At 43.1% G+C, this 24,255-nt stretch overlaps 1 protein-coding gene across 1 annotated transcript; it reads left to right on the top strand.

The window, feature by feature from the left end:
• Positions 1-2,052: 2,052 nt before the first annotated feature.
• On the top strand, positions 2,053-17,130 carry NPY (neuropeptide Y). Its single transcript, XM_081883499.1, has 4 exons — positions 2,053-2,172; positions 3,838-4,025; positions 14,497-14,577; positions 16,831-17,130. The coding sequence occupies exons 2-4, from the start codon at positions 3,838-3,840 to the stop codon at positions 16,853-16,855; spliced, it is 294 nt and encodes a 97-aa protein (XP_081739625.1). The 5' UTR covers positions 2,053-2,172; the 3' UTR covers positions 16,856-17,130.
• Positions 17,131-24,255: the final 7,125 nt, after the last annotated feature.

The following is a 24,255-nucleotide window of genomic DNA, read 5'->3' as shown; positions in this document are numbered from 1 at the left end:
AATAAACTGAAAAGACCTGGTGAGTTATCACAATGATATGAATCATTGGTGTGGCTATATTTGGAATCCAGTGTGTGGTTCTAATGTCTACACAAGGTACAGAAAACAGGATCCCAAGAACTAGAGCATCTTTCTCACACGGATAACATGCGTCAGTGTCACACCTGTTCACATCTCCACATTCTATGGCGTTGATTGGAATTGGGACAAACACCAATTTGCTATTTAGCCATTCAAAGCAATATCAGCCCGAAGAATTAGTTGCATATTTCAGTGGGTGTAGTAACTGTATCCCATATACAGTACGTAACAAAAGCTTACCCTTTAAATGTGAGAGCTTTGTGTATGGAACAGCGCATGGGTGTATTCATTAGCAAAAGACAATTGCACTTTTAGAACTGTGCATCACAACACAGGTTAGTGAATGCATTTTTCCAAGGAAGCAGCCTATGTGGTCAGTCCTTTCTCCATAGCTCAACGAACATCTGCTTCGCAGAAGGTCTTGGACTGATTCACTGGCAGCTCCAGGAAATGTCTGTCTGAAACGGGAGAATCACTGCCAGTCCGTGAAGGCAATACTGAGCTCAATGGACTAATGACTTCCCACAATTGATATATAGCTATGCACATACATTTATGTACTCAGGACACACATCTGCTCTCCCCCCAAAATGGAAATTAATCTATTGTGTCCGAAAAGTAATGTGTGAAGTCTAGGGATATGTTGGTGAGATCTGCGTGGAATGCTAAGGAGTATTTCTTTGCCTCTCTTCAGTTGGTGGGAGCTTTGTAGACGAAATTTGGCAGGACTCAATCTTCGGATTTGTGCGTTTGCCACTCTGCAGCCGCCGTGTGGGATTACAAGAAGGGCTGAGCTCTCTAAGGGATCATTGTCTTCTCTGCTTCGAGATCAAAGTTGGAGTGGAAGAGGGAAAGAGGGCGGGAAGCTTTTCAGATGCAGTCTGTCAGGTCCTAGCATTTGAATCTCCTCGGTGCAAGCAGGAAAGCATTTAGTCTCCCTTTGAAGTCTACAGACTCGTGTGTGTGTGTGTGTGTGTGTGTGTGTGTGTAGCCATTTGCCCGCCTTTCAAATCCTGCTTTGCCAACTAGACATCTGAGTGTCCCTAGTTCTCATTGATGAAATGGCTCCACTCCATTTCTTTCTGTTTAGGGGGCATGGATGGGGTTGTTGTTGTTTTTGTTTAGTCGTGTCTGACTCTTCGTGACCCCATGGACCAGATCACTCCAGGCACTCCTGTCTTCTACTGCCTCCCGCTGTTTGGTCAAACTCATGCTGGTAGCTTCGAGAACACTATCCAACCATCTCGTCCTCTGTCGTCCCCTTCTCCTTGTGCCCCCCATCTTTCCCAACATCAGGGACTTTTCCAGGGAGTCTTCTCTTCTCATGAGGTGGCCAAAGTATTGGCTCCTCAGCTTTAGGATCTGTCCTTCCAGTGAGCACTCAGGGCTGATTTCCTTAAGAAGAAGTGTGCATGCACACGAAAGCTCATACCAAGAACTGACTTAGTTGGTCTTTAAGGTGCTACTGGAAGGATTTTTTTTTGTTTTGACTATGGCAGACCAACACGGCTAACTATCTGTAACTGTTCCTTAAGAATGGATAGGTTTGATCTTCTTGCAGTCCATGGGACTCTCAAGAGTCTCCTCCAGCACCATAATTCAAAAGCATCAATTCTTCAGCGATCAGCCTTCTTTATGGTCCAGCTCTCACTTCCATCTCCACTAAATTGCTGCGAGTGTGTTGATGGGGGAAATGGCCAAACCAAACCAAAAACTTTCTCTTGGGTGATCGAGGGGCCTCTAGCGATGGCTGAGGCAAGTCGGGCTCCTCTCCCACGGACCCCCTTTCCTCCCCTCCCCCCTCCCCTCCCTCCCCTGATCCCCCCCCATGTCCATGTCAAGCGATCGCCAATCCCAGGGCAGCAGGAGGGCGCAGGCGGAGAGGCGGTGATGGAGACGGGGGGGGGGGGGCGCTCGGAGTCAGCGCTGCGTGTTCGCTCGAAGCCCCTCCCGCCTGCTGGAAAAGCCATAAAAAACCTCGCCGAGGCGTGCAGCCCCACACTGGAGAGCGGAGCCACTTCGCGAAGGAAGCGACGCCCAAGCCACACTCCGGAGGAGCAGCGCTGCCAGAGAACCTCAGCCACACACACGGTGAGTCCTCGTCTCCCCTCCCCACGCGTCATCTCACATCCCCATCTCTCTTGGTCTCCGTTTGTCCTGCTCCTCCTAAGTTTCCCAGGACGCTTCTCCTCTCCATCTGCTAAAAGCCCCCTCTTTAGGCTTTCAACTCGACTGTCTTTCGCTTTCCAATCTTATCGGTGCTTAAATCTGCGGAGATTTTTTCTTCCCATTTCGGGGTTTCCCCTCTTTTCTCCACGCGTCAAAGATTTGACGTGTTTCCAAGGCTTCTTGCAACTTTTTCTCCGCGCGCTCCTCCTTCGCGTTAGAGTTTGCTCCGGGAGAAGGCTGCCAGCCTGCACCCACTTCCTCGGGAGTAAGCCCCACTGGGATCAACGGGACTCACTTTTGAGTAGATCGGTGGATAGGGTTGTCCCACAGAATTCAAGTCCTTAATGGCGCCAGTCGGTTTGAAAGTTCTCCGTCGCCATTCCTGGATTTTAAACAAATTCCCTTTGTGAAAATAACTTTTTCCTTCCCACGTTTGGCTGCTTTTCAGGGATTGGAGTTCCCTTCCTATGGACACTGGCTGTTTGAGCCGTTTCACTGGGAAAGGTGATGATGAACCACTAGGAGGAACACGAATGGTTGATCTGGGGCATAATAACATTTGGAACCCATCAATTGTTGTCTATTGTCTTCTAGTTCAGTGGCAGAGCAAAACACCTGCTTTTGTCCACAATGCTGAGCCGGAGGAACCAATAGTTCTTTCCCACACTGCTTATTACAAACATAAACTCGCTTTTCCAAAGGAAAAAAACTTGACAGTTCAGTGGGATTTGTTCCTTTTTCTAAAGGAACCTCGGGGAAAGATTGTTGGGATTTCCACGATTGTTGGGATTTCCACGATTGATTGATTGATTGATTGATTTTTAAGAGAGAATTTAAGAGAGACTATAAAATAAACTAAAACCAGAATGTTGACTGAAGCAATGTACTTGGAGAAAAGAAGGGGAAAGCTGTTAAGCTTCCTAGATTTATTCTTTACTCAGCAGAAATGAAAGAACGACTTACGAACTCTGTAAAATCCTTTGAAGGATTTTAACAAACAAACGTACAACCAAACGTACAACAAACGTACAACCAAAAGGAATGCCGTCTAATATTGATTCTAAATATGGGAAATACAGGGCTGAATTTAGTTTGCCTTGCTCCGACCTTATCTCAGAATCCATTTTCAACACCACCACGATGCAGTCTTGGAGCATGTCCTGAGTCATTAATTTTATTTAGCTATTTAAAAGATGTCTATGCCCCCTTCATTTTTTTCCCCCAGTGAGGGGCACAGTGCGGTCGGTTCAAACCATAAAACCTACAAACCACACTTATCCTTCCCCATTAAGAAACTACAACCAATTGGCACACTAGGTGGTCATTTAGCTTGTTCTCCAAGCAGACCCAACTCCCAGCAAGTCTTGCTTTAGAAGAAATTTAGCCAAGGACAGACAATATTCCATAAATCAGAGTAGTTTTGCTAGTTGATGGGTTCTTCCAAATACAACAAGGGACTGGGGATCACTCATTTCACTGTCCCCAAAACAATGGTTAGCGAGAAACATTTAATGTGATGCTTTCTGCCTTGCCTTGCCTTGCCTTGCCTCACCCTTCCACCCGGCATCCTTCCCTGGTCTCCTACAGATGCAAGGGATGATGCGGTTGTGGCTGTCTGCGATGACGCTTGCCCTGTGCCTGCTGATCTGCCTGGGGACTCTGGCAGAAGCGTATCCATCCAAACCGGACAGCCCTGGCGAGGATGCTCCCGCAGAAGACATGGCCAGATACTACTCGGCACTGAGGCATTACATCAACCTCATCACACGACAGAGGTAGGTGCCAAAGGGGGGCATCGCCACCGTCACTCTGGGTGGCAAGAGCGACATCATGGTTAAGGACACCTACCACGTATCACAGATCCATTATACAACTGCCGGATGCGATACAATGTTAGTTCTTCATGGTGAGTTTCATCAGGGGTGGCTAACCTGTGCCCAACACCAAATGATGTTGCATCCTAGCTCCCATCAGCATTGTCAGTGGTCAGGGATGATGGGATTCGTCATCCAACATGATACGGAGGCAGTGGCGTAGCATGGGGGGTGCAGGGGGGCCCGGCCGCACCGGGCGCAACATCTGGGGGTTAGGGTTAGGGGGCGCAAATCCATGGGTTAGGGGGCGCAAATTACTTGCCTTGCCCCGGGTGCTTACAACCCACGCTACGCCACTGTACGGAGGACCATAGGTTAGCCACCCCTGATTTATAGCCTGCCCAAGTCTAGAATGTGCAATGCACGTAGGAAGATCTACGTATTTGAAGGGCTCCCAGCCTCATTCTAGTGCAGACACCCCCAAACTCAGCCCTCCAGATGTTTTGGGACTACAACTCCCATCATCCCTAGCTAACAGGACCAGTGGTCAGGAATGATGGGGATTGTAGTCCCAAAACAGCTGGAGGGCCAAGTTTGGGGGTGCCTGTTCTAGTGGCACACCCACTCATCCCGCATGGAAATATAAAAATGAAAAAATGCAGCCTATTGCTTATTTTTTACCTTGAATTGCTATTAGGTCCTACTTTGTTGTGTAGAAAGGCAATATTATTATTATTATTATTATTATTATTATTATTATTATTATTACCATTGCACATTTGTCACTACTGCCGCACTATGGCAGGGCAAGCTGCACCTGCTGAACATCTTCCCTTCTACTCAACAATTAAATAAATGCATAGGATCCTAAAACCTATAGCAAACTCAGGGGTGTTTGCATACTTGCTATTTGCTCATCCCTTTACTTCTGGGAATCCAGATGTTGTGTTCATGCATTTTTTCTATTATCACCCTAATCCTTCCTCGTTCCTAATAGTGATCATCTGTTGCAATTTAAGCAGACAGCTGTTCCTCTTGGTTGCAATGCAATAGTTCAGGTGCGAAGCAATGCTATTATTTCTCCCTCAGTGGCTGTGCAGTTGGTGCTGCTTATGATGACTGGGTAATCTCACCCCTCAAGGGGCAACTGATGTTTCATTTTCACTTCATTTCACTTTTAATTTGTATACTGCCTTTCTGTATTGCTATACTCAAGGCAGTTTACAAAAAATAAAAGACCACACACTTTATGATAATTGGTTCCAATACAAACAAAACAAAACACAATAAGCAACTTATATCAAATAAAGTAATATTCAATAATCCATCAGAATATAAAAGCAGCCAATAAAAATAACTCTCAAATACCAGCAAATAATAATGAAACAGAAATCCACTCTTAACAATTACATTACATAATTACTAAACAATAATCAATAAAACTGCAAGTCACAATGCACAAAAAAACCACAACACATACAAAACCATGTAAATTTGTAAATGGATCAAATTGAGAAACAAATTATTTTTAACCTGGATCTTCCCAGATGTTGTTGGACTACAACTCCCATCATCCCTGACCATTGGCCAAGCTGGAGAGGGCAGATGGGTGTTGAATTCGCACATCTGCAGAGTACAATATTGGTGACCCGTGGTGTTCACCATGGGAAGCAAAGCCTCTTCCAAAACACTGTCATCTTCTAAAACTCCCTCCCCCTTCATTCCAGCCTAATGGAGGTATCTATAAATGTAAGGACTAGAAGCCTGAGATTTGTTGCAGAAGGTGCAGGGCAGGATATTTGTTCCATACGTTCATAATTTGATTAAACTATCATAGGCTTGGACTGTTTAATGTTTCATGTGCAAAAAATGCCATTTAGCAACCTCTCTGGGAAGCTGGTCACAAAAGCATGCATTATAGAAATGCTTCATTCATTCTCCAATGACACTTATTCCCCGCCTGTGTTCCTATAGTAGAGGAGCTTTGTGCTGCCTTAGATTCAGCAGGTTCAGAAACTTGATCCATTCTGTCAAACAGTTCAAACCTTTTTGTTTAAGCAAACGGTAGATTTTTTTTAATAAAAAAGGTTTTGTTTTTTTAAAAAAACAAACAAACATCAATTTTGGATTATATATCCCTTTTTCTGATGCACATATTGGACTATTTTGGATAAATGTTGTCTTATATTTTATAGTAATTAAAGGTTTCATTGTTCTCCACTTTTAAAGCATTTTTGTTAAGAAGTGGATTTTTTTAAAAATGGAAGGAGAAGAAATTAAATATCTTCAGTTACAGGGTTTTGCATTCTGGTCAATGGGAGAGAGATATTCTTCTATCGCATCAATTTCAGAGTACAAATAAAAACTAAAATTCCCAGGAATAATCTGTCCATTTGGATGCCCACAATAACTTAATTCAAATGGTCATTAGATGTTGTCCCATTTAGTCCCAGGAAGTGATTACAACACAGTCCAGGTTTGGTTCATGTCCTAATTGAGTTACTATTCAAACCAGAGGAGATAGTTTTAATTAGGTTGCCACTGGTTCTGTGCTCTCACAGTTGGGGGGGATTGAATTAGAAGGCAGAATGATCATTTCATCTTGTTAAAGACGCCTTAGCAAACTGGTGACTTAGTGTCTGTGCAATAAAATATGCCCCCCCCCAACCCCCCCGATGAAGAGCCCACTGGAGAGGCCTCTCATCAAAAGGAGTTTAATGGCATGTGCTCACAAGAATAAGTCTACCGTGTGAGCCAATGGATTTTAGATATAACAAGCACAACTTCCAGTAATCGTTGCAATTTTTTCAGGTATATTTACTATTGCCTGTATTCACTCGTCCTTTTATTTTTTATCACATCTCTCCATGTGTTCATACAAAGAGTTCTTCTGGACAATCCAGCCTTGTGTGAAAATCCAGCCCTTTGTAGGGTTTGGTACTTGAAGAGCTCAAAAAAAAAAAAAAAAAAAAGAGGAACAGATTGTGGTACTGTAAGAAAATTGCATATATGCCACACACTGGAATTGGGTTCATATTTTAATGCAAATCTACCTGATTCACACTTCCGAAAGCAACACGTGAATTGAAATGTAGCTATCCTTTGAAATGTGATTTTTTTTTAAAAAAGGATTTTGCAATGCCAAAACACGTACCTGAAAATGGGTGTATTAGGTGAGAGTACACATAAACTCGCATACGTTAATGAAAAAAGCTTACAAAATTGCATTATATTAGGGAAAACTTCATACAGAAATGTGTATATTAGGAGAAAGGCACACCGAACGTGTTGACAAAAATATTTGCCAGACTGATGCAGAAATGTGGTGGACAGAACATAACAGTGGAAAAATTAGGAACAGAGAAAAACTGAAATTGGCCCATTTTGTCCATCTCTGGGCAGAAGAGTCAGCTCCCCGTCACTGTGTGTGTTGTGGAAAAAAAAAGAGAAATAAAGGAAGAGAAAAGGAGCTAACTGTATTTCTTTATTAACTTGAAAAAGGAATACCTTACAGCATTTTAATACTAGATAAGCAACCATTCCTTAATAAGGAACAAATAGCAAAGCATTTAGAAGTGATGGAATAAGAGCTGCTCAACAGTGGAGCTGATTCCCTTGGAAGGTGATGGACTCTCCTTCCTTGGAGATTTCTAAGCAGAGGTTGGATGGTCACTTGTTATGGATGCTTTAGTTAGATTCCTGCATTGCAGGAGTTGAACCAGATGACCCTTAGGGTCCCTTCCGATGTTACAATTTTATGATTCAGATTAATTGATCCACATCAAAGTGCCAGGCATAAGAAGAGGACGAAGTGGGAAAATGTGTTTCCACCAGTATATTTTGTCTGTTAGACCATTACTACAGAAAACTTTTTTGGGGGGAAATGCCCTTAGCTTTCCGTTTACAATTTCTGCCGCATGTAAATATTAATCCTGGATAGAAAACAGGCAGTTTTTTTGAAGTGAAATGCACATCACAACCAGCGTAAGTTGTACATTTCCATTAAGGAACAATTGAAACAAAACCTTGCATGTGAAAAGGTTTTAAGAGAGGGTGGAATGTACCACTTTTCCACAAAGAACACCAATAAGGCAAACGAGAACAAATGGGAATGCCAAACCTCTGTCTGTTTCAAGCCCTCATCTCCTTTTGTAGAAGAAGACACAAGCTGGAGGAGAAAGATCCATGCCTTGCTCTGTCTCTAGCATAACAGGATCTCAGCCCTGTGTCCCTCTGCTCCTTTGATAGGATCCAAGTGTACAGGCTACAAGGTTTGGGGCTTTGTGGAAAAAAGGAGAGCAAAGGTGGATGTGACTGATGTTTGCCAAATTGTGCATATCGTAGGGAAAGCAGAATGGGAGACAATTTTCTTCCTCTCACACAATGTACAGCCCAGACCACCCAACGAAGCTGAATGGTAGAAGACTGAGGGCATAGATGAGCTATGGAATTCATTGCCACAAGATGCAGTGATGGCTGCCAACATTGATGGCTTTAAAAAAAGGCAATCGGAAAACTTCAGGAGGTGGGGGGCAGGATCAGGCTCTCAGTGGTGACTAACCATGATGGCTATAAACCGCCTTCAGTGTTGAAGGTGGTATCGTGATGACAGGATCCTGAGTGGGAGGGTGCCACTCTGCTCATGCCCTCCTTGTGGGCTTCCCATGGGTGTTTGGTTGGTAGCTGCAACTCGATGGGCCTCTGGTCTGATTCATCTCTCATCTGAGTGTTTCCCACAGTGGGAGATGAGGCAACAGAGAGAGGGGAGAAGCTGGCTTTCCAACCATCCTCTGTGCCTTGTTTGGTTTCTAAGAATCTCCTATACAGGCTTAGGGCTGTAGTGTCTGAGGAACAGCCAGACCAGCAACAGACAGAACTTGTCAGGAGTTCAGCCTACACTCGAGTAGGACCCTGGCAGAGACACATGCCTGACTGGCATGTTCTCTCCCTCCTGGTCGTTCGTTCCGGAGCTTCAAAAGCTTTCTTCATCCTGAATATCACAGCGACCGATGCCAACAGACACCGGCACACTTAGGGATCCACAGAGTTTGAGCATCATGAAAGTTGCGTGACAGACCTCAGCAACTCAGCATTTTGGCTAACCTATTTTATTTACATATAAACACACACGGAGCACTGCAGCATGGCTCCCTCTCTCTCTAGCATCAGACAGCAAAGAGAAAAAGAACAAAGGACAATAGTCCCACTTCACGGAACACAGGAACACAAACATCCTGTCTCCGTCACTTCCCACTCTGTGGAGTCAAAACATATACCATCATGTGATAGACAACAATCCCATGACTGCAACCATGGAGCAGGAATTCTAACAGAAATAACCCATTTAATCCCCATAATGCAGGGCCTTCTGGTGTGTACATTGTGAACGTACCCTCTGAGGGATTTCTATGTGCCAAATATCTTACACCATGAGAAATATCTCAAAAGTGTTTCTTACAACAGAACATTCAAATACCCCTTACCAGCAACAAGAAGAGTGTGCCCCCCAAAAAAACACACTGGTAGATTTTTGCAGCTCAAAAGCTTTGCTTTCAGCCCACCCCACAGCCTCTTCCTTCTCCCCATGTGACGTGGCTCAGCAGCACTCTAGCAGTTCATGAAACTCCAGCAGTGCCTGTCAGTGATGTTGGATTTGTGACGTCGGCTGTGTTCACACCACACATTCAAGGCCCATTTAAAACACATGTTTTCTGCAACATAATGTGCCGTATTTTTCGCTCTGTAAGACGCACCAGACCACAAGACGCACCTAGTTTTTGGAGGAGGAAAACAACAACAACAAAAATTTTGAATCTCAGAAGCCAGAACAGCAAGAGGGATCACTGCGCAGTGAAAGCAGCAATCCCTCTTGCTGTTCTGGCTTCTGGGATAGCTGTGCAACCTGCATTCGCTTCATAGGACGCACACACATTTCCCCTTACTTTTTAGGAGGGAAAAAGTGAGCCTTATAGAGCAAAACATACGGTATAATTGTGTGTTGCAACATGCATTTTTGTGCTCCCTCCTTCCTGATCTGTGCACAATCTTGTGCCTGTCTTTGGGTTAGAGAACTGCACCGTAACATTCAGAGGAGAGAACATAAGAAGACCCTGCTGGAGTAGGCCAATGGTCCATCTAGCCCCACATCCTTTTCACACAGTGGCCGGCCAATTGCCTGTGAGAAGCCCCCAGGCAAGACCCACTTCTTGGGTCCTGGAATTTAGAAGCTTTGCTGTCTCAGACAGTGGAGGCAGAGTGTGAGCTGGAAAGCACAGCTGCATCACATTCAGTTGGCCTGTTGGTTCAGGAACTGTGAATTGCATAGTGAAGCGAACCAAATTTCGCCCCGATCCCTGGCAATCGTTCCACAAATAACATGATCATCTGAATCCACCTCTAGTAAAAGCATCTTGCCAACATTAGTTCTTCTTGGAAATCAAAGACTAGAACTAGAAATCAAAACAGTCTTTGGCTGCCATCCTAAGCAGCGAGATACCTAGGAGGAGTAAACCCCATGGAATTCAATAGGATTTCTTTCCGAGTCAACAGACAAAGGGTTGGTTAGGGTTATTCACTCATGAGATGATGTAAAAAAACATCAACCCACAGGTAAAGGTAGGTTTCCAGTTTGTTCTTTTAAAAATAGTTCCATAAGACTCCTTGTTGAACCAGGCAGAGAGCCTTCTTGGTAGTGGCACCTGCCCTGTGGAAGGCCCTCCCTTCAGATGTCCAGGAAACAAACAACTATCTGACTTCTAGAAGAAATCTGAAGGCAGCCCTGTTTAGGGAAGCTTTTAATGTTTGATGTTGTTGCTTTTTTATTATTGTCACTGGTGTTCTGTTGGGAGCTGCCCACAGTGGCTGGGAAAACCCAGCCAGATGGGCAGGATATAAATAATACATCATCATCATCATCATTATTATTATTAGGGTTTTTTTAAAAAAATATCTCATGGTGAGGGGGAAATTCTAGAGAACACATATGTTTTGGGACTGCAAGATGCAACCTAACAAATGAACCGAGTCTCATGGTATTAGAGCTGTTTTTCTCCTTTTAAATTGGGGTCCTGGTTTATAGCATTCAAGCAAGAGTGGGTGGCAATTTTGCTTGAATTCCATTATATTTACTGCAGCTGAATCTCCTCTTTATTGTGAAAGACATAATCCAGAAGTACTATTAATTGACATCAACAAGGGTTTTGGCTCATAATGGGCAGCAGGATCAGAGTTTTAATTTGGTAAACTAATATAAAAAGCCCAGGCATTTTCCTTAAGGATATTAACTCATTCTACCGCTGAAGCTCTGGCCATGTCTCAGTTCACTGGAGAAAGGAAGCAGAAGCAAAGCCTCAGATCATTTGGGGCTAGAGGAACATTTGAGTTTAGCATTATGCTTCATTCAATTATTGTATGGGTGGCTGATTAAAGCAGCTGGTTCTCTTCAGATTCTTCACTTCAGAAATGCTTTGTCTGCAAGGCATAAAGAAATCTCATTGGCTAAATGCAAAAGGGAATGCCTTTGTTATAGTGAAGCTAGTATGTACAATTGCAATGGGGAATTTTTTTGTTTTTAATACTGAAAATAGGTTCTTGGAAACGCAGAAAGAAGACTTATTTTATTGAGTCAGACCACTGGTCCCTGTAGTTCAGTATTATCTGCTACCCAGACTGACAGTGGCTCTCCAAGGTTTCAGATATAAGCTTCCCATTGGCTGCAGGAGCTATCTGAGCTGAAGCAGAAACCGTGTTGGACGTTCGGCTTCCGAAAAACGTTCACAAACAGGAACACTTACTTGCAGGTTTCTGGTGTTCGGGAGCTGATTTGTTCAGCAACTATGCCATTCAGGAATGAAGGTACCACTGTAGGTCTTTTTGAGCCTACCTAGCAAAGTTGGGGATTGAATCTAGGATGTTTTTCAAGCAGTGCATGTGCTGTATCACTGAGCTATGGGCCTTCCTGTGCCATTAACATGATCGTGTCCATCAATGGTCAAATGATACAAGCAGAGGATGTTTATCACCATCTTGTCCTGTTTTTGAGCTCCCCAGGATCTTCTGACTGGGTTTTTTTTTTTGTCCTCTGGAGACAGTTTGTTGGGCTTAGTTAGACTTTGTTCTACAGTACCACGGGAATTCTAATACAGTGGTACCTCCGGTTGTGGATGGGATCCGTTCCAGAGGTCTGGTTGGATCCTGAGGTTTCCGCAACCTGAGGACCGCACAGCAAAACCTGGTAAAATACTTTTGGGTTTGCCGCTTTCACATCCCGAAGTTTACATAACCGGAGGTACCACTGTACATGTTTAATAATTTGTACTTCTGCCCTCTCAGGTATGCCACACTTTAACCCCCCCCCCAAAGTCTAGAGGGTTTTAAAATTCCGTCTTTCAGCCTCTGCTCCCTCTGGAAAATAGGAACTTTGGTTTCTGTAAGGCTGAATATGGCATACATATTACTTCTAGTAACACACTCAAAACCTAACTTCCCTCCCTCCCTGACTCCCTCCCTCCTTCCCAAGCTTGTTGTGAGGAAGATGGAATTATGTGATCGGCCTGAGCTCCTTGAGGGAAGGATGGGTTTGGGTTTTTTTTTAACACAACAAATAAAACAGGGCAAATATGTTCTAATAGAAGTGAGCAATAGCTCAGTTGGTTAGAGCATGGTGCTGATAATGCCAAGGTTGCAGGTTTGATATGATACGATAATCTTTATTGTCATTGTCCCATATAGAACAACGAAATTGAAAAAATCTACATCAGACATTCAAAAACCAACAAGCCTGCCATCCCAGCCTGGTTAACTCCCTAAAAACTCTGATACCCCATAATTAAATACAATATACTCCCACAGAGACTACCTTACACTGCGTTTAAAACCAAAATCGCATTTGGATAAAAACTGTTTCTCAGGCAGCTAGTCCTAGTCTTTATAATCCTGTACCTTCTTCCAGAAGGCAGAAGCTGAAAGAGATCATTTCCAGGGTACGTACTATCCTACTCTCATATGGGACAGCTGCATATTCCTTCATTGCAGGGGATTGGACTAGACCCCCCTCAGGGTCCCTTCCAACGCTACAATTCTATGATTTTGGAGCAGGTGCTTCACGCAGCCGCTGCTGGAAAGTGGAGAACAGCTGCAAGATGGTGGAGGAGCTGGGAGAGTCATGTGTCGGGTCAGCCCAAGACATTTTGGCAGCGGGGAGAACCACAGAATGCCACTCCCTCCCCCTGCCAGTTTAGTAAGAGGGAGGCGATGGCATTGAAGAAAGTTTGCTTTATCTGAGAAAAGTACAAAGCCAGCCTTCTGAACGCAACTCCCAACACTGTGTAGCCCTCCCAACACTCTTGTGTATTCCTCACACAATGAAGCACACAAAAGTCAAGCTGTAGTGTTTTGTGCCCTCTGGAAATTTTAAGCAGTTACATTTTTTTTTAGCATTCTGCTTGTTATGTACCGAGGATCATTGTGAATTTTATCTGTGTGAGTTAGACGCTTTCAGTTTTTTTCCTCTGTCTGTGTCACGTCTTTGAACAAAGTGTCCCTTGTTGAATAAGGTATTGTCTTTTTTTAAAAAAACCTCTCTTTTACCCATCACTCCCGCACTAAAAAATAAATAAATTCAGCTCTATAGGGGATTAGACCAAGAAAATTGATAAGTGGTTTTAGTCAGTGCTTTTTTTCTAGAAATATAAGTTCTGGTACTTCCCATGAAGTTGTTACAGTAAGTGCTACACTTTTAACCAGTGCTTTTCATCTTGGAAAAAAAAGGTGCCGGTACTGCGTACCCTTGAATACACCCTGAAAAAAAGCACTGGTTTTTAGTAATGCATGACTTCTCTTCTGCGCAGTACCCAATGCATTGTTAGCAAGCTATAATAGCTACCCCACCAGCCAGTGTAATTCAAAGAAGCAAAACTCAGATTAGCTGACTTGCACTAACTCTTTAGCCATGCTCACCACACCAGGATAACGACAAAACTGAAAGTGCAGATTATTGGAACCAACTTGATAACAGCTTGTGACTTGTGGGGAAGGGTGGAGAAGAAAGCACAAGAATTCAATGCTACGGCTAGGAGGCTATTGCTGTGGCTTCACCCCACCAGATGATCGTCTTCTGGTCTAGCAACATCTGGGTGGGCATCTGCTCTGGGGTCTCAGGCAGGGGTCTTTCACATTGGTTGCTATCTGATCGTTTTAGTGGAGATGCCAGGGAGATGGCCTACAAGCAACAGATGTGCTTCTACCACAGAGCTATGGCCTCTATGTGTGTTCACATTGCATTATATGGGAAATTTGAGGAAAGTGCTGTGTGGCTGAAACACCACATAACACATTTGACTGGTTTAATTCTTGTCATGTTTTTACATTGAAATGTTTCAACTTAATCTGTTTTTAAGATACTTCTTTTTTAAAAACAAAACTGATTCAACAGGTATGGAAAGCGATCCAGCCCAGAGACACTGCTCTCCGACCTCTTGTTGAGAGAAAGCACAGAAAATATTCCTAGATCTAGGTATGTATAAAAGCCTTTTTGTGATCATTATTATCACTGAGTTGCTTAAGCCCTTGCACTAAACTACCAACCCTTCTTTTTGTAATATATATATATATATATATTGAACAAATAAGAGGTTATTTTTTACTTTGTACATTCTAGAACCGTGTCCAGTTCTGGACCCCTGCTTTAAAGCTGAAGGGCGGTGGCTGGGGGGGGGGAGGGAGTTACTATAGAATTTGTTGAAGCTTACATTCAAAAAATTTTACATGCCAAAAAGTTTACATAAATCTTCATCAATGTGAGACCAAATAGTAGGATCATGATGAATTACCCCACCCACAACATTGCTTGCTTCTCCCCCAACAACCATGAATGCCTGTAGGGAATTGGGAATTTGCATGCATAGTTGTTTGCACAAGGGTTCTCCAAGATCTAGAACCACAGGGTTCCAGATCTCTGGGAAGCCTTCATGCATACAACATATACATGTGATGGTCTCCACCCTATGTACGACCATGCTGTACACACAGTTGTTGAGGAAGGAACATACATTGTCCGAAGGGGGTCTAGTCAACATGACCTCACTCCTTGTTCCTATGTCAGGCATAGGCAAACTCGGCCCTCCAGATGTTTTGGAACTACAACTCCCATCATCCCTAGCTAACAGGACCAGTGGTCATGGGTGATGGGAACTGTAGTCTCAAAACATCTGGAGGGCCGAGTTTGCCTATGCCTGTCCTATGTTGACAAACACTGAACCAAATAATGCCAGAATAGAGCTATAGATACGAGAGATTCTGCACTTGTGGTACAAACAGATTCTGCAATTGTGGTACAGAGTGTTACATGAAGAACTGGGCTTTAATGAATTGCAAATATCTTCTGTCTCCCCCCCCCTCTCTGAATATAATTTCATCCAAGCCATCATGCATCTACCTTATTCAAACAGGACGATGTTCTGCCAAAGCTAAGCCAGTGGGTTAAATGGCCAAGAGCTAAGCAAGTGCTCAAGAATTCTGTGAAAAACACATGTTTAAAATTGGTTGAATTTGATTAACTTAAGTCCATTGGTTTCAATGGGTCTACACTAAGGAAGACTTAGTCAGATACCAGCCAGTAGTGAGATTCACTTCAGTGCAAGGAACCATCCATTATAATATAATTCAACAGTTTTTACTCCATCTACTGCAGCTTGCAAATAATCAAACTTTAAAGGCAATAATCAAACTTTAAAGGCAAAACTAGAATACTACACACACACACACACACACACACACACACACACGGAATCCAATTTTCAACACATTGTTAACAAAATAATGTGATTACCTGCAACACAGACAGAGAGAAATAAGTCTAGTCACCAATTAATATGGTGAGCAATGCTATGTTCTATTGGTCTTTTGATTTCAAATACATTTGTTGTTTTTTGTTATTCGTGTTGCTGACTTCTATTTTTATTACTTTTTTCTTTTGCTGTTGGAAAGCCACTTTGGATGGGAATTGCCCTGAGAAGTGACCTATGAATATTTTAAAGCAAATTAAAGATAAAAAAGTAACAATTCAGTTCCCAGGTGCATTTCAACCTTGTGGTCTTCTTCAATGGTATATAAACCAATGATTTTACTGGATTGGCTGCATTACAGTAGGATTAAATTCAGACGCCTAAATCAGAGTGGAGGACTCTCCTTTCCAGGAAGATAGCACATGATATATATGGGCAGGCAATGTGTCTTCCATACCTTCCTAGGAAATTAACACCAGAGCCTTCAGACACTCGGCTCATCCTGTGTTGAACAGCATCCTCCTCTTTGAAAGTTCTTCATGGGCTCCTCATCCATCTGTCCCTGCATCCAACAAAGTCATTGTGTGAGCAAAACATCTCCCCCTCACACCACAGAACTTCTTCTCCCTCTGTGTGGTACTGGGCCCCATGTGCTCTGGGTACTTCCCAAATCTACCAGAACAGATTCAGGGCAGTGCATGTGGTAGGGTGGAGAAGGAAGAGAAATTCTGTGGTGCAAGCAGAAATTGTTCTGTTCATGGAAGGTTTCACTGGATTCAACCTAGAACATTCTTAAAATAAAACTATTATTTTCATTATTCGGTGTACAAATCTCACTTGTAACCCTCCTTGTTTATGAATTGGGTTGCACGTGGTAACTCATCATATATGTCTTTGCGTGAACTTATAGTAGTCCTGAAAAACAGTTTAAATATTTCTATTCTCTCACTGACCACTAGGATATGTTTTTCTCTGTGCTACAGGTACGAAGATCCTTCCATGTGGTGATGGGAATGAACCGTCTTCAGTATTTTTCCTAGTTTCCACTTCATGTCCCATTGCTAAGAAGACCAGCTGGGAGTATCACACCCGCCAAATGCATGCAGCCATCGTATTGAATTCTGTAGAGTTCTCCCTTCCTTCTCCTTGTACATACATTTGTTTAAATAAATTACTTGTGCACTCCAAATGGTAACATTTTAAATGTGTGTGTCAAAAAAAGGCCCATTATAATGGGCAAGGGTTTCTTTTTTTAAAAGCTATTAAAAATGAATTACAACCTCTTTACTGTCTCAAGTAGCATGAACAACAATCATAGCACCAACTTCAGTACAGTAGTTGTAAAAAGTGACATTTGTTTGACAATTTTTCTGGCCTTGGGACTCACTTTTAATATTTATTTTATAGAACGTTATTTGTTCCATTACAATTATTGCCCATGATGCAACTGAGATAAAAAAAATAAAAATAAAAAAATGTGGAAAGTGCATATTTTATTAATCAGTGTACAGAATATTATTTATTGCTTTGACAAATCTCTTAATATTGATAGCATTTTTAGAGGACAGAAACTTTCCCTGAGCCAGTAAATTAGACTATCAAAACCAATTTGAAAAAGTGCTCTAAACCTATTGCTGCTTTGTTTTGAAAAAAAGAACCCTTATTTTTTATTTAAGATAACAGAAGGATGAGTTTAGGAAATATTTGTGTTGCTCAAAGCATTGAACATTAAGTGCAGATCTCCACAACTAAATGGAACTAAATATAGGCCACCAGCCCTGAAGTATGGCCTGCCAGGATCCTGGTAACCCCTCCTTTTTCCTTCCTTCCTTCCTTCCTTCCTTCCTTCCTTCCTTCCTTCCTGCCTGCCTGCCTGCCTGCCTGCCTGCCTGCCTGCCTGCAACCCTGGTGGCACTACCATTCATGGCTGATGGGCTTCCATATGACCTGATGGCTCTCATTCCCATCAGGCAAGCAAGTGCTGTCTGGAGCTGATGGGAGTTGTAGTTCAAATTATTTGGAGGGCACCAAATCGAGGGAGGCTTCTATATTTATACATACAACCACCAGGATTGGAGGCCATGTGCTTTTGAATATCAAACAGATATTGCCTTCATGTCCTGCTGGAGGGATATTCATAGATATGTGGTTGGCCATGTGGGAACAGGATGCTAGACTAGATAGGCATTTGGTCTGATCCAGTAAAGCTCTTCTTATCTTCCTGTGGCACTCTGGTCTAAACCACTGAGCCTCTTGGGCTTGCCGATCAGAACGTTGGGGTTTTGAATTCCGGCGACAGGGTGAGCTCCCATTGCTCTGTCCCAGCTCCTAACAACCTAGCAGTTCGAAAGCACACCAGTGCAAGTAGATAAATAGGTACCACTGTGGCAGAAAGGTAAATGGCGTTTCTGTGCGCTCTGGTTTCTGTCACTGTGTCCCGTTGCACCAGAAGCGGTTTAGGCATGCTGGACACATGACACGGAAACCTGTCTGTGGACAAACGCTGGCTCCCTTTTACCTTTTACCTTATTATGAAACAGTCCGCATTCTCCAACAATTCTCCAAGCATGGAACCTTACTTAGCCAAACGTCACCATCTGTGCAAAGGTGGGATGGAGCACCAGGTCCGGAAGAACTGTAAGTCTGTAGAAGTTTTTTTAAAACCTTTAGAAAGCAACCTTATGCAGGGGGACAACCAGAACCATCCCATGAGAACAAAGCATATTTAGCAACCATGGAATTCTGGCTGATTATTGTGGGAAGCAGTCGTGGTCCCTGCTCTCCCATCACTGGCGTTGTTATTGCTTCCCTGGAGGTAAGGGAAGGTGGCTGTGAGATTGTTGTTGTGCAAATGCACTGGTGGAAGCATGGATTGGCTCCACCGGTGCATTTGCAGTGTTCTGATCTCATTGCCTACTCCCCTCTCCCCTTCCTGGGAAGCCGCAATGACGCTGGTGATGGGAGGTGAGGTGATTGCTGCTGCCCCACCGTCTGCTACTGGAAGGGGAGACAGAGGGGACAGAGGGGAGATTGAATGGGCTGTTGTGGAAGCAGGCAGACTGTGGGTAGTTGTCTGTCTAGATCAGGGGTCAGCAAACTTTTTCAGCAGGGGGCCGGTCCACTGTCCCTGAGACCTTGTGGGGAGCCAGAATATATTTTGAAAAAATAAATGAACGAATTCCTATGCCCCACAAATAACCCAGAAATGCATTTTAAATAAAAGCAAACATTCTACTCGTGTAAAAACACCAGGCAGGCCCCACAAATAACCCAGAGATGCATTTTAAATAAAAGGACACATTCTATTCATGTAAAAACACGCTGATTTCCGGATTGTCCGCAGGCTGGATTGAGAAGGCTGTTGGGCCGGATCCAGCCCCGGGGCTTAGTTTCCCTACCCATGGGCTAGATCCTATACATGAAAAGTCTTCCCTGCAATGTTTTGTTGCAGGCCTTGCTCAATCAAACACTCCTACTATTTGAGGTTCACAATGCATAATCAAAAAGATTTTACAAAATGGTGCCGTTTCCAGATACAACCGGGAATGACACAAACTGAGAAGGTTTATGCGATATTTCCAAATGTGAAAAATTAGAGCGTGGTTCACTAACCACGTGGGGGCAGTCCCTCAAGCAGAGAGATCAGCACAGGGCTCAACAGGACCGTCCCCTCCTCCTGACACTCTCAGATCTTCCTCTCACCTACGCATGTGCAGTGGGAGGTGCGTGTGGGTCTCCCATTCCTCGTGGCAGACCAGCATTTCAGTACACGCATACCTGAGTAAGTGTGGTGGTGATGAAATACACGCTTCATGGCTGCTCTGTCAACATACGATGGATTACACCTTGAGTTATGCTTATGTAACAGGTACTCAGCCATATTGCTCTGAGTTATTTAAGAAAGCAACATATTCTTGCCTTCATTCCATCTCAGTGAGGACTCTTATGGAAGGCAAGGGGTTCTTCCCAAGGAGCAGCTCTCCATAGGGAATTGCATTAAGCTCATGCATGATGGCAGCACATCTCTATTTCTCAATGACTGGCCATGGTGTCGCAGTGAAATTGTACATACAGTGAAATTGATAGGTGGGCAATTATCACAGATGATCTACTTTTCGGTTTTTACTGATTCATTTATATAAAGATACAAAAACCAAAAAAACTCTGCACATAACACGTTACACACTACTGTACAATCTAATGTTCCCTCAAAAATCAACTCCCTCCCTTCTGGATGATTCTACATCAACATTAAAATTATTTATTCAATACAACACATATATAATACTCTCTATAAATTAACATTATATTACATAAATTTTTATTGTATGAATAAATGATTGAAGTAACAATGGATCAATTATGACAGCAGGGAATAGCTTTAAATAATTTTATTTGATGTTATCATTCCACATACTTAATAAAGGGCAGCGTCGATTTCCACACTGCTCATTTCTTTATCTACCTTCCCTTAAGTGAACCATTTCCTTTCATTTTGCCATTATTGGCAGATTATACCAGTTTTACTAAACAATTCTGATTCAGTTGGGATGATCAGAGCACACCATTTATCTGCTATTAATGTTTGAGCCTCAGTTAACAAAACTCCCGACTAAATTGAGATTTTTTTTTCTACCAACCCAAAAGAACTGTACGTGGCTTCATTTGTATATGGTGCCCAATTATTTATTGTAAAAGCTCAATAAGTTAGTCCCAAAGCATCTATCTCTCAGGGACTGGGCAGAGGAGGAATAGTGGAGACCGCCTCCCCATCCTGACCCTTCCAGGGAGGAGGAATGGAAGACAGTGTAGATTTACAACAGGGGTTTGAGGGAAGTAGCAGCTCAGAAGCAGATGAGGGGGGAAATTGGGAAATCATGGGAGAGCCAGAGCAACACCTGGCTGACACGTTGTCATTAGAAAGCATTTCAGACCCTCCATCTCCCAGAACCTGGCGAGCCTTAAAAGTAGGAGAGCAAAGAGCTCAAAGACAGAGGGCACGTAGCAGCACCCGTAGAAGTGACAAATGAGGAAGTGGGAGGGATGGGTTGGAGATTAACTCGGGACAACACCGTTATCCAAGAGGCTGGGTTCTACAGCCTCTCTCTGTAAAGAATGAAATAAAAAAGGACATTAAGAAACTTTTCCTTATCTCTATACTTTCCTGGGCAACCAGTCGAGAGCCTCTGACAGCATCCTGACACCACCAGACATGAGTATACAGTGGTACCTCGGGTTACAAACACCTTGGGTTACAAACACTTCAGGTTACAGACTCCGCTAACCCGGAAGTAGTACCTTGGGTTAAGAACTTTACCTCAGAATGAGAACAGAAATTGTGTGCCGGGGCACGTCGGCAGTGGGAGGCCCCATTAGCTAAAGTGGTACCTCAGGTTAAGAACAGTTTCAGGTTAAAAACAGAACTCCGGAACAAATTAAGTTCATAACCAGAGGTACCACTGTAATCCACATCTTTGTCCCAATATTTCCTATGTGCTCTGCTAACCTTGTGGTGGTGGCGGAAGACAACTCAGCTTAGCATCCATCACCACACTACAGCTTAGGGACGGGATGTCAGAGCACACTGATTGCGGGTCCTCACTGGGTAGTTGACCCAGGGCAGGGCAGCAATCACTTTAACAGCCACTTTCTGGAGCTCTTTGGGCAAAATTTTGTTTTTCCTAAGGGAATTCAGCCAAAGCCTCTGATCCGCTTATTCAAAAGCCATCTTCCTCCATTCTTCAGCCAACATAATAACCCCTTACTTGTCCAATACATGGTATGTAGAAGATCTGTCGAAATGCCACCTGCAGCACCTTATCAATTGCTGCCATCTCTGAATATCTCTTTGCTAAATGTTTGGGGGGGGGGGGTTCAATACAAGCTGCAAAACCAAATGTTTCTTTTATATCTACCTCTACCCAAATATACACAGTTGATTTATATTTGTTGTATTTATAACTTCATTTCTTTATTCTGTTTATATTCTCCCAGTGCACACCCAAGGTGGCTCACAGCATAATTGAAAACAGAACTAAACACACACGGTAAATATTTTTAAATAGATAAATGAACAATCCTATTAAAAACAGCATGGATAATTCTTAAAACCATTTAAAAGCATAGGACAAAAAGACGAGAGTTCGCACTGATTTCTACAACATCGTCTGGTACGGCAACTCTTTTATTTATGCATCACAGGAAGCTGCCTGAATGCACAAAGATCCTTTGATTTGTACATCTTTTTCAATGGGAGGGCCGCATTCACTTCTGGGCAACTTTTCAAGGGCCACATGCCAGGGCTGTGTAGGGCCCCTATGTATGGTGGGCTAGTTTTCACACAAACGCACATATCCAGAGGCAGCAAGTTCCGCCCAAGATTTTTTTTTTGGGGGGGGGCAGGCACTTCACCATGTGTGCATGATGTCACACATGTGACACATATGTGTGGTGTTGGACTGTGAGGCCTGGTGACACCTCCCACCACCACAGGGAGGCTCATCAAGGCCCAGGCCTTCAAGGGGGGGCTCAGTCCTGTCCCCACGTACTAGAGTTTGCACCTATGCACAAATCCATCCCTCCCCACCCAGGCGAACAAGAGGGATTCCTCAACTCTGAACATACCAGATTTCTTTTCAGATGGTGTTCTGCATGTACCTCAAAACCCCAGATTAAGGCATTTTTGGTCATAGTTCTGGATTAGTGATGCAACAGGGGATGGCGTTCTCCTTCTAGAAGGAGTTTTCTTGACAAAAGAATAGCCAATGTAATCATTAATAGATAACTGAAAGATGAGTTATTCATTAAAATAATTCAGGTGTTTTCAGATTATTCATTTTAATACAAAACACTGAGTCATTATTCAGCTGCTTTGGAGCACTTGAACATTTTCTCTCAAAAGGAATGCTGTGGTGTCTCAATGTTGCATTTCTGTTTGAGGTGACAGGAGATTTTGTTCCACCTAGCACTCAGACCGGAGTATTGCTGCTGGGAAAATGCCATTTTTCTACCAACGAGCACTGCTGTGAATATTTCATGGACTGTAATTGCAAGATAGCCACAAGCACCTACTGGATAGTGCCCATGATGTCACGCATGATCATGGATAAAACTCTACCTACCCTCTCCGCCCTTGTTAAATGCCTTGCAAATTTGGTAACTTCAATCAAAAGTGAAGCAGAATTGAGTTCTACAATTATATTTCTTTATCATTTTTTTGGCAGCTGATTTGATCAAAAGCATTCTTAAAGTGGTTTAATTAAAAAAACAACAACTAAGCTTTACAAACTAAAATTTAACATGTTTCAGTTTATATAGATTCTTCCTTAAGGAACTATCTGTTATGTTTAAAGAGCCATTATCTCTTGCTATGACGGAAGAGATATCAAGTGCATGCATGAATAAGCCCACACTCTTCACTATGAGGCAGTGACGCTGGCCAAATTACATTACAGCACATCCCCTAATTTAACTGAAGTCTCGACACCGCTATAATGTATTTATCCTAATGGCTAATTCATGCTTAACTAAGGCTACAATCAGTAGTGCAGTTAGGTAATTTTAGACTCTGGGCTGAATGGTTGTATGGGTGATGGTGGCCTTTATAGATAGTAATGTGCATTGCTTAACTTACTTCAAAACGTAGATCCATTTTACTGAGAGTAAGGCCCGCCCTCAAACTCAGTGGGCCTTATTTATTCATTGTATTTAGAGATCTCTATACTGCCTTTACTAAGCACCCACAGTGTGTGTGTGTGTGTGTGTGTGTGTGTGTGTGTGTGTGTGTGTGACAGAGAGAGAGAGAGAATTTAAAATGCCATAGAATGCATAATATAAAACAATGAAATAATTTAAAACAACAAACGAAAATAACAGCAACTATATTGGCAAACTGGAAGCATTTCCAATGGTTCCAGAATTGTGAGTAGACTTACAAAGAACTGTGCTGTAAGGCACAGAGTTGACAAATAGCCCCAGAACTGGCCCAAGATATTTTGCTGCCTGAGGCAAACATCCCATGTATAGATGTCCCACAATGCTGGTGATGGGACAGCGTGCTCTACGGCACCTGAGGACAGCCATTTAACTTAGGATATGCTGGACAGGTTCTATAGTGCACACAGCTCTGTCCCCTCTGTGTCCCTCAGAAACTGCCCCTTGAGACAGGCGTCTCAATCTGCCTAATGGTAGGGCTGGCCCTGATGGGCCCGCCCATGTTGTAACTCACAGCAGCCTAAGAAGTAACTTCTCGTAGCTCTTTGTCCTCTCCACTGGCTGTTGGATTGACCTTAGTATTCTTTAATTCAGTTGTGAAGCACCCCGATTCATTGATGATGCAAGTACAGAACAGAAGCACTGAAGAATCATGTCTATGGCTACTGTCATCATGATACAAAAGTGGCTGGGCA

Source organism: Podarcis melisellensis (genome assembly GCF_964234715.1).
Source record: "Podarcis melisellensis genome assembly, chromosome: 12".
Taxonomy (NCBI): Eukaryota; Metazoa; Chordata; class Lepidosauria; order Squamata; family Lacertidae; genus Podarcis; species Podarcis melisellensis.
This window is presented reverse-complemented; position numbering and strand designations above follow the sequence as displayed.

Coding starts and splice junctions, on each gene's coding strand:
- NPY (XM_081883499.1), top strand. CDS start 3,838: ATGCAAGGGATGATGCGGTTGTGGCTGTCTGCGATGACGCTTGCCCTG. Junction 4,026..14,496: donor AACCTCATCACACGACAGAG/GTAGGTGCCAAA, acceptor CTGATTCAACAG/GTATGGAAAGCGATCCAGCC. Junction 14,578..16,830: donor GAAAATATTCCTAGATCTAG/GTATGTATAAAA, acceptor TCTGTGCTACAG/GTACGAAGATCCTTCCATGT.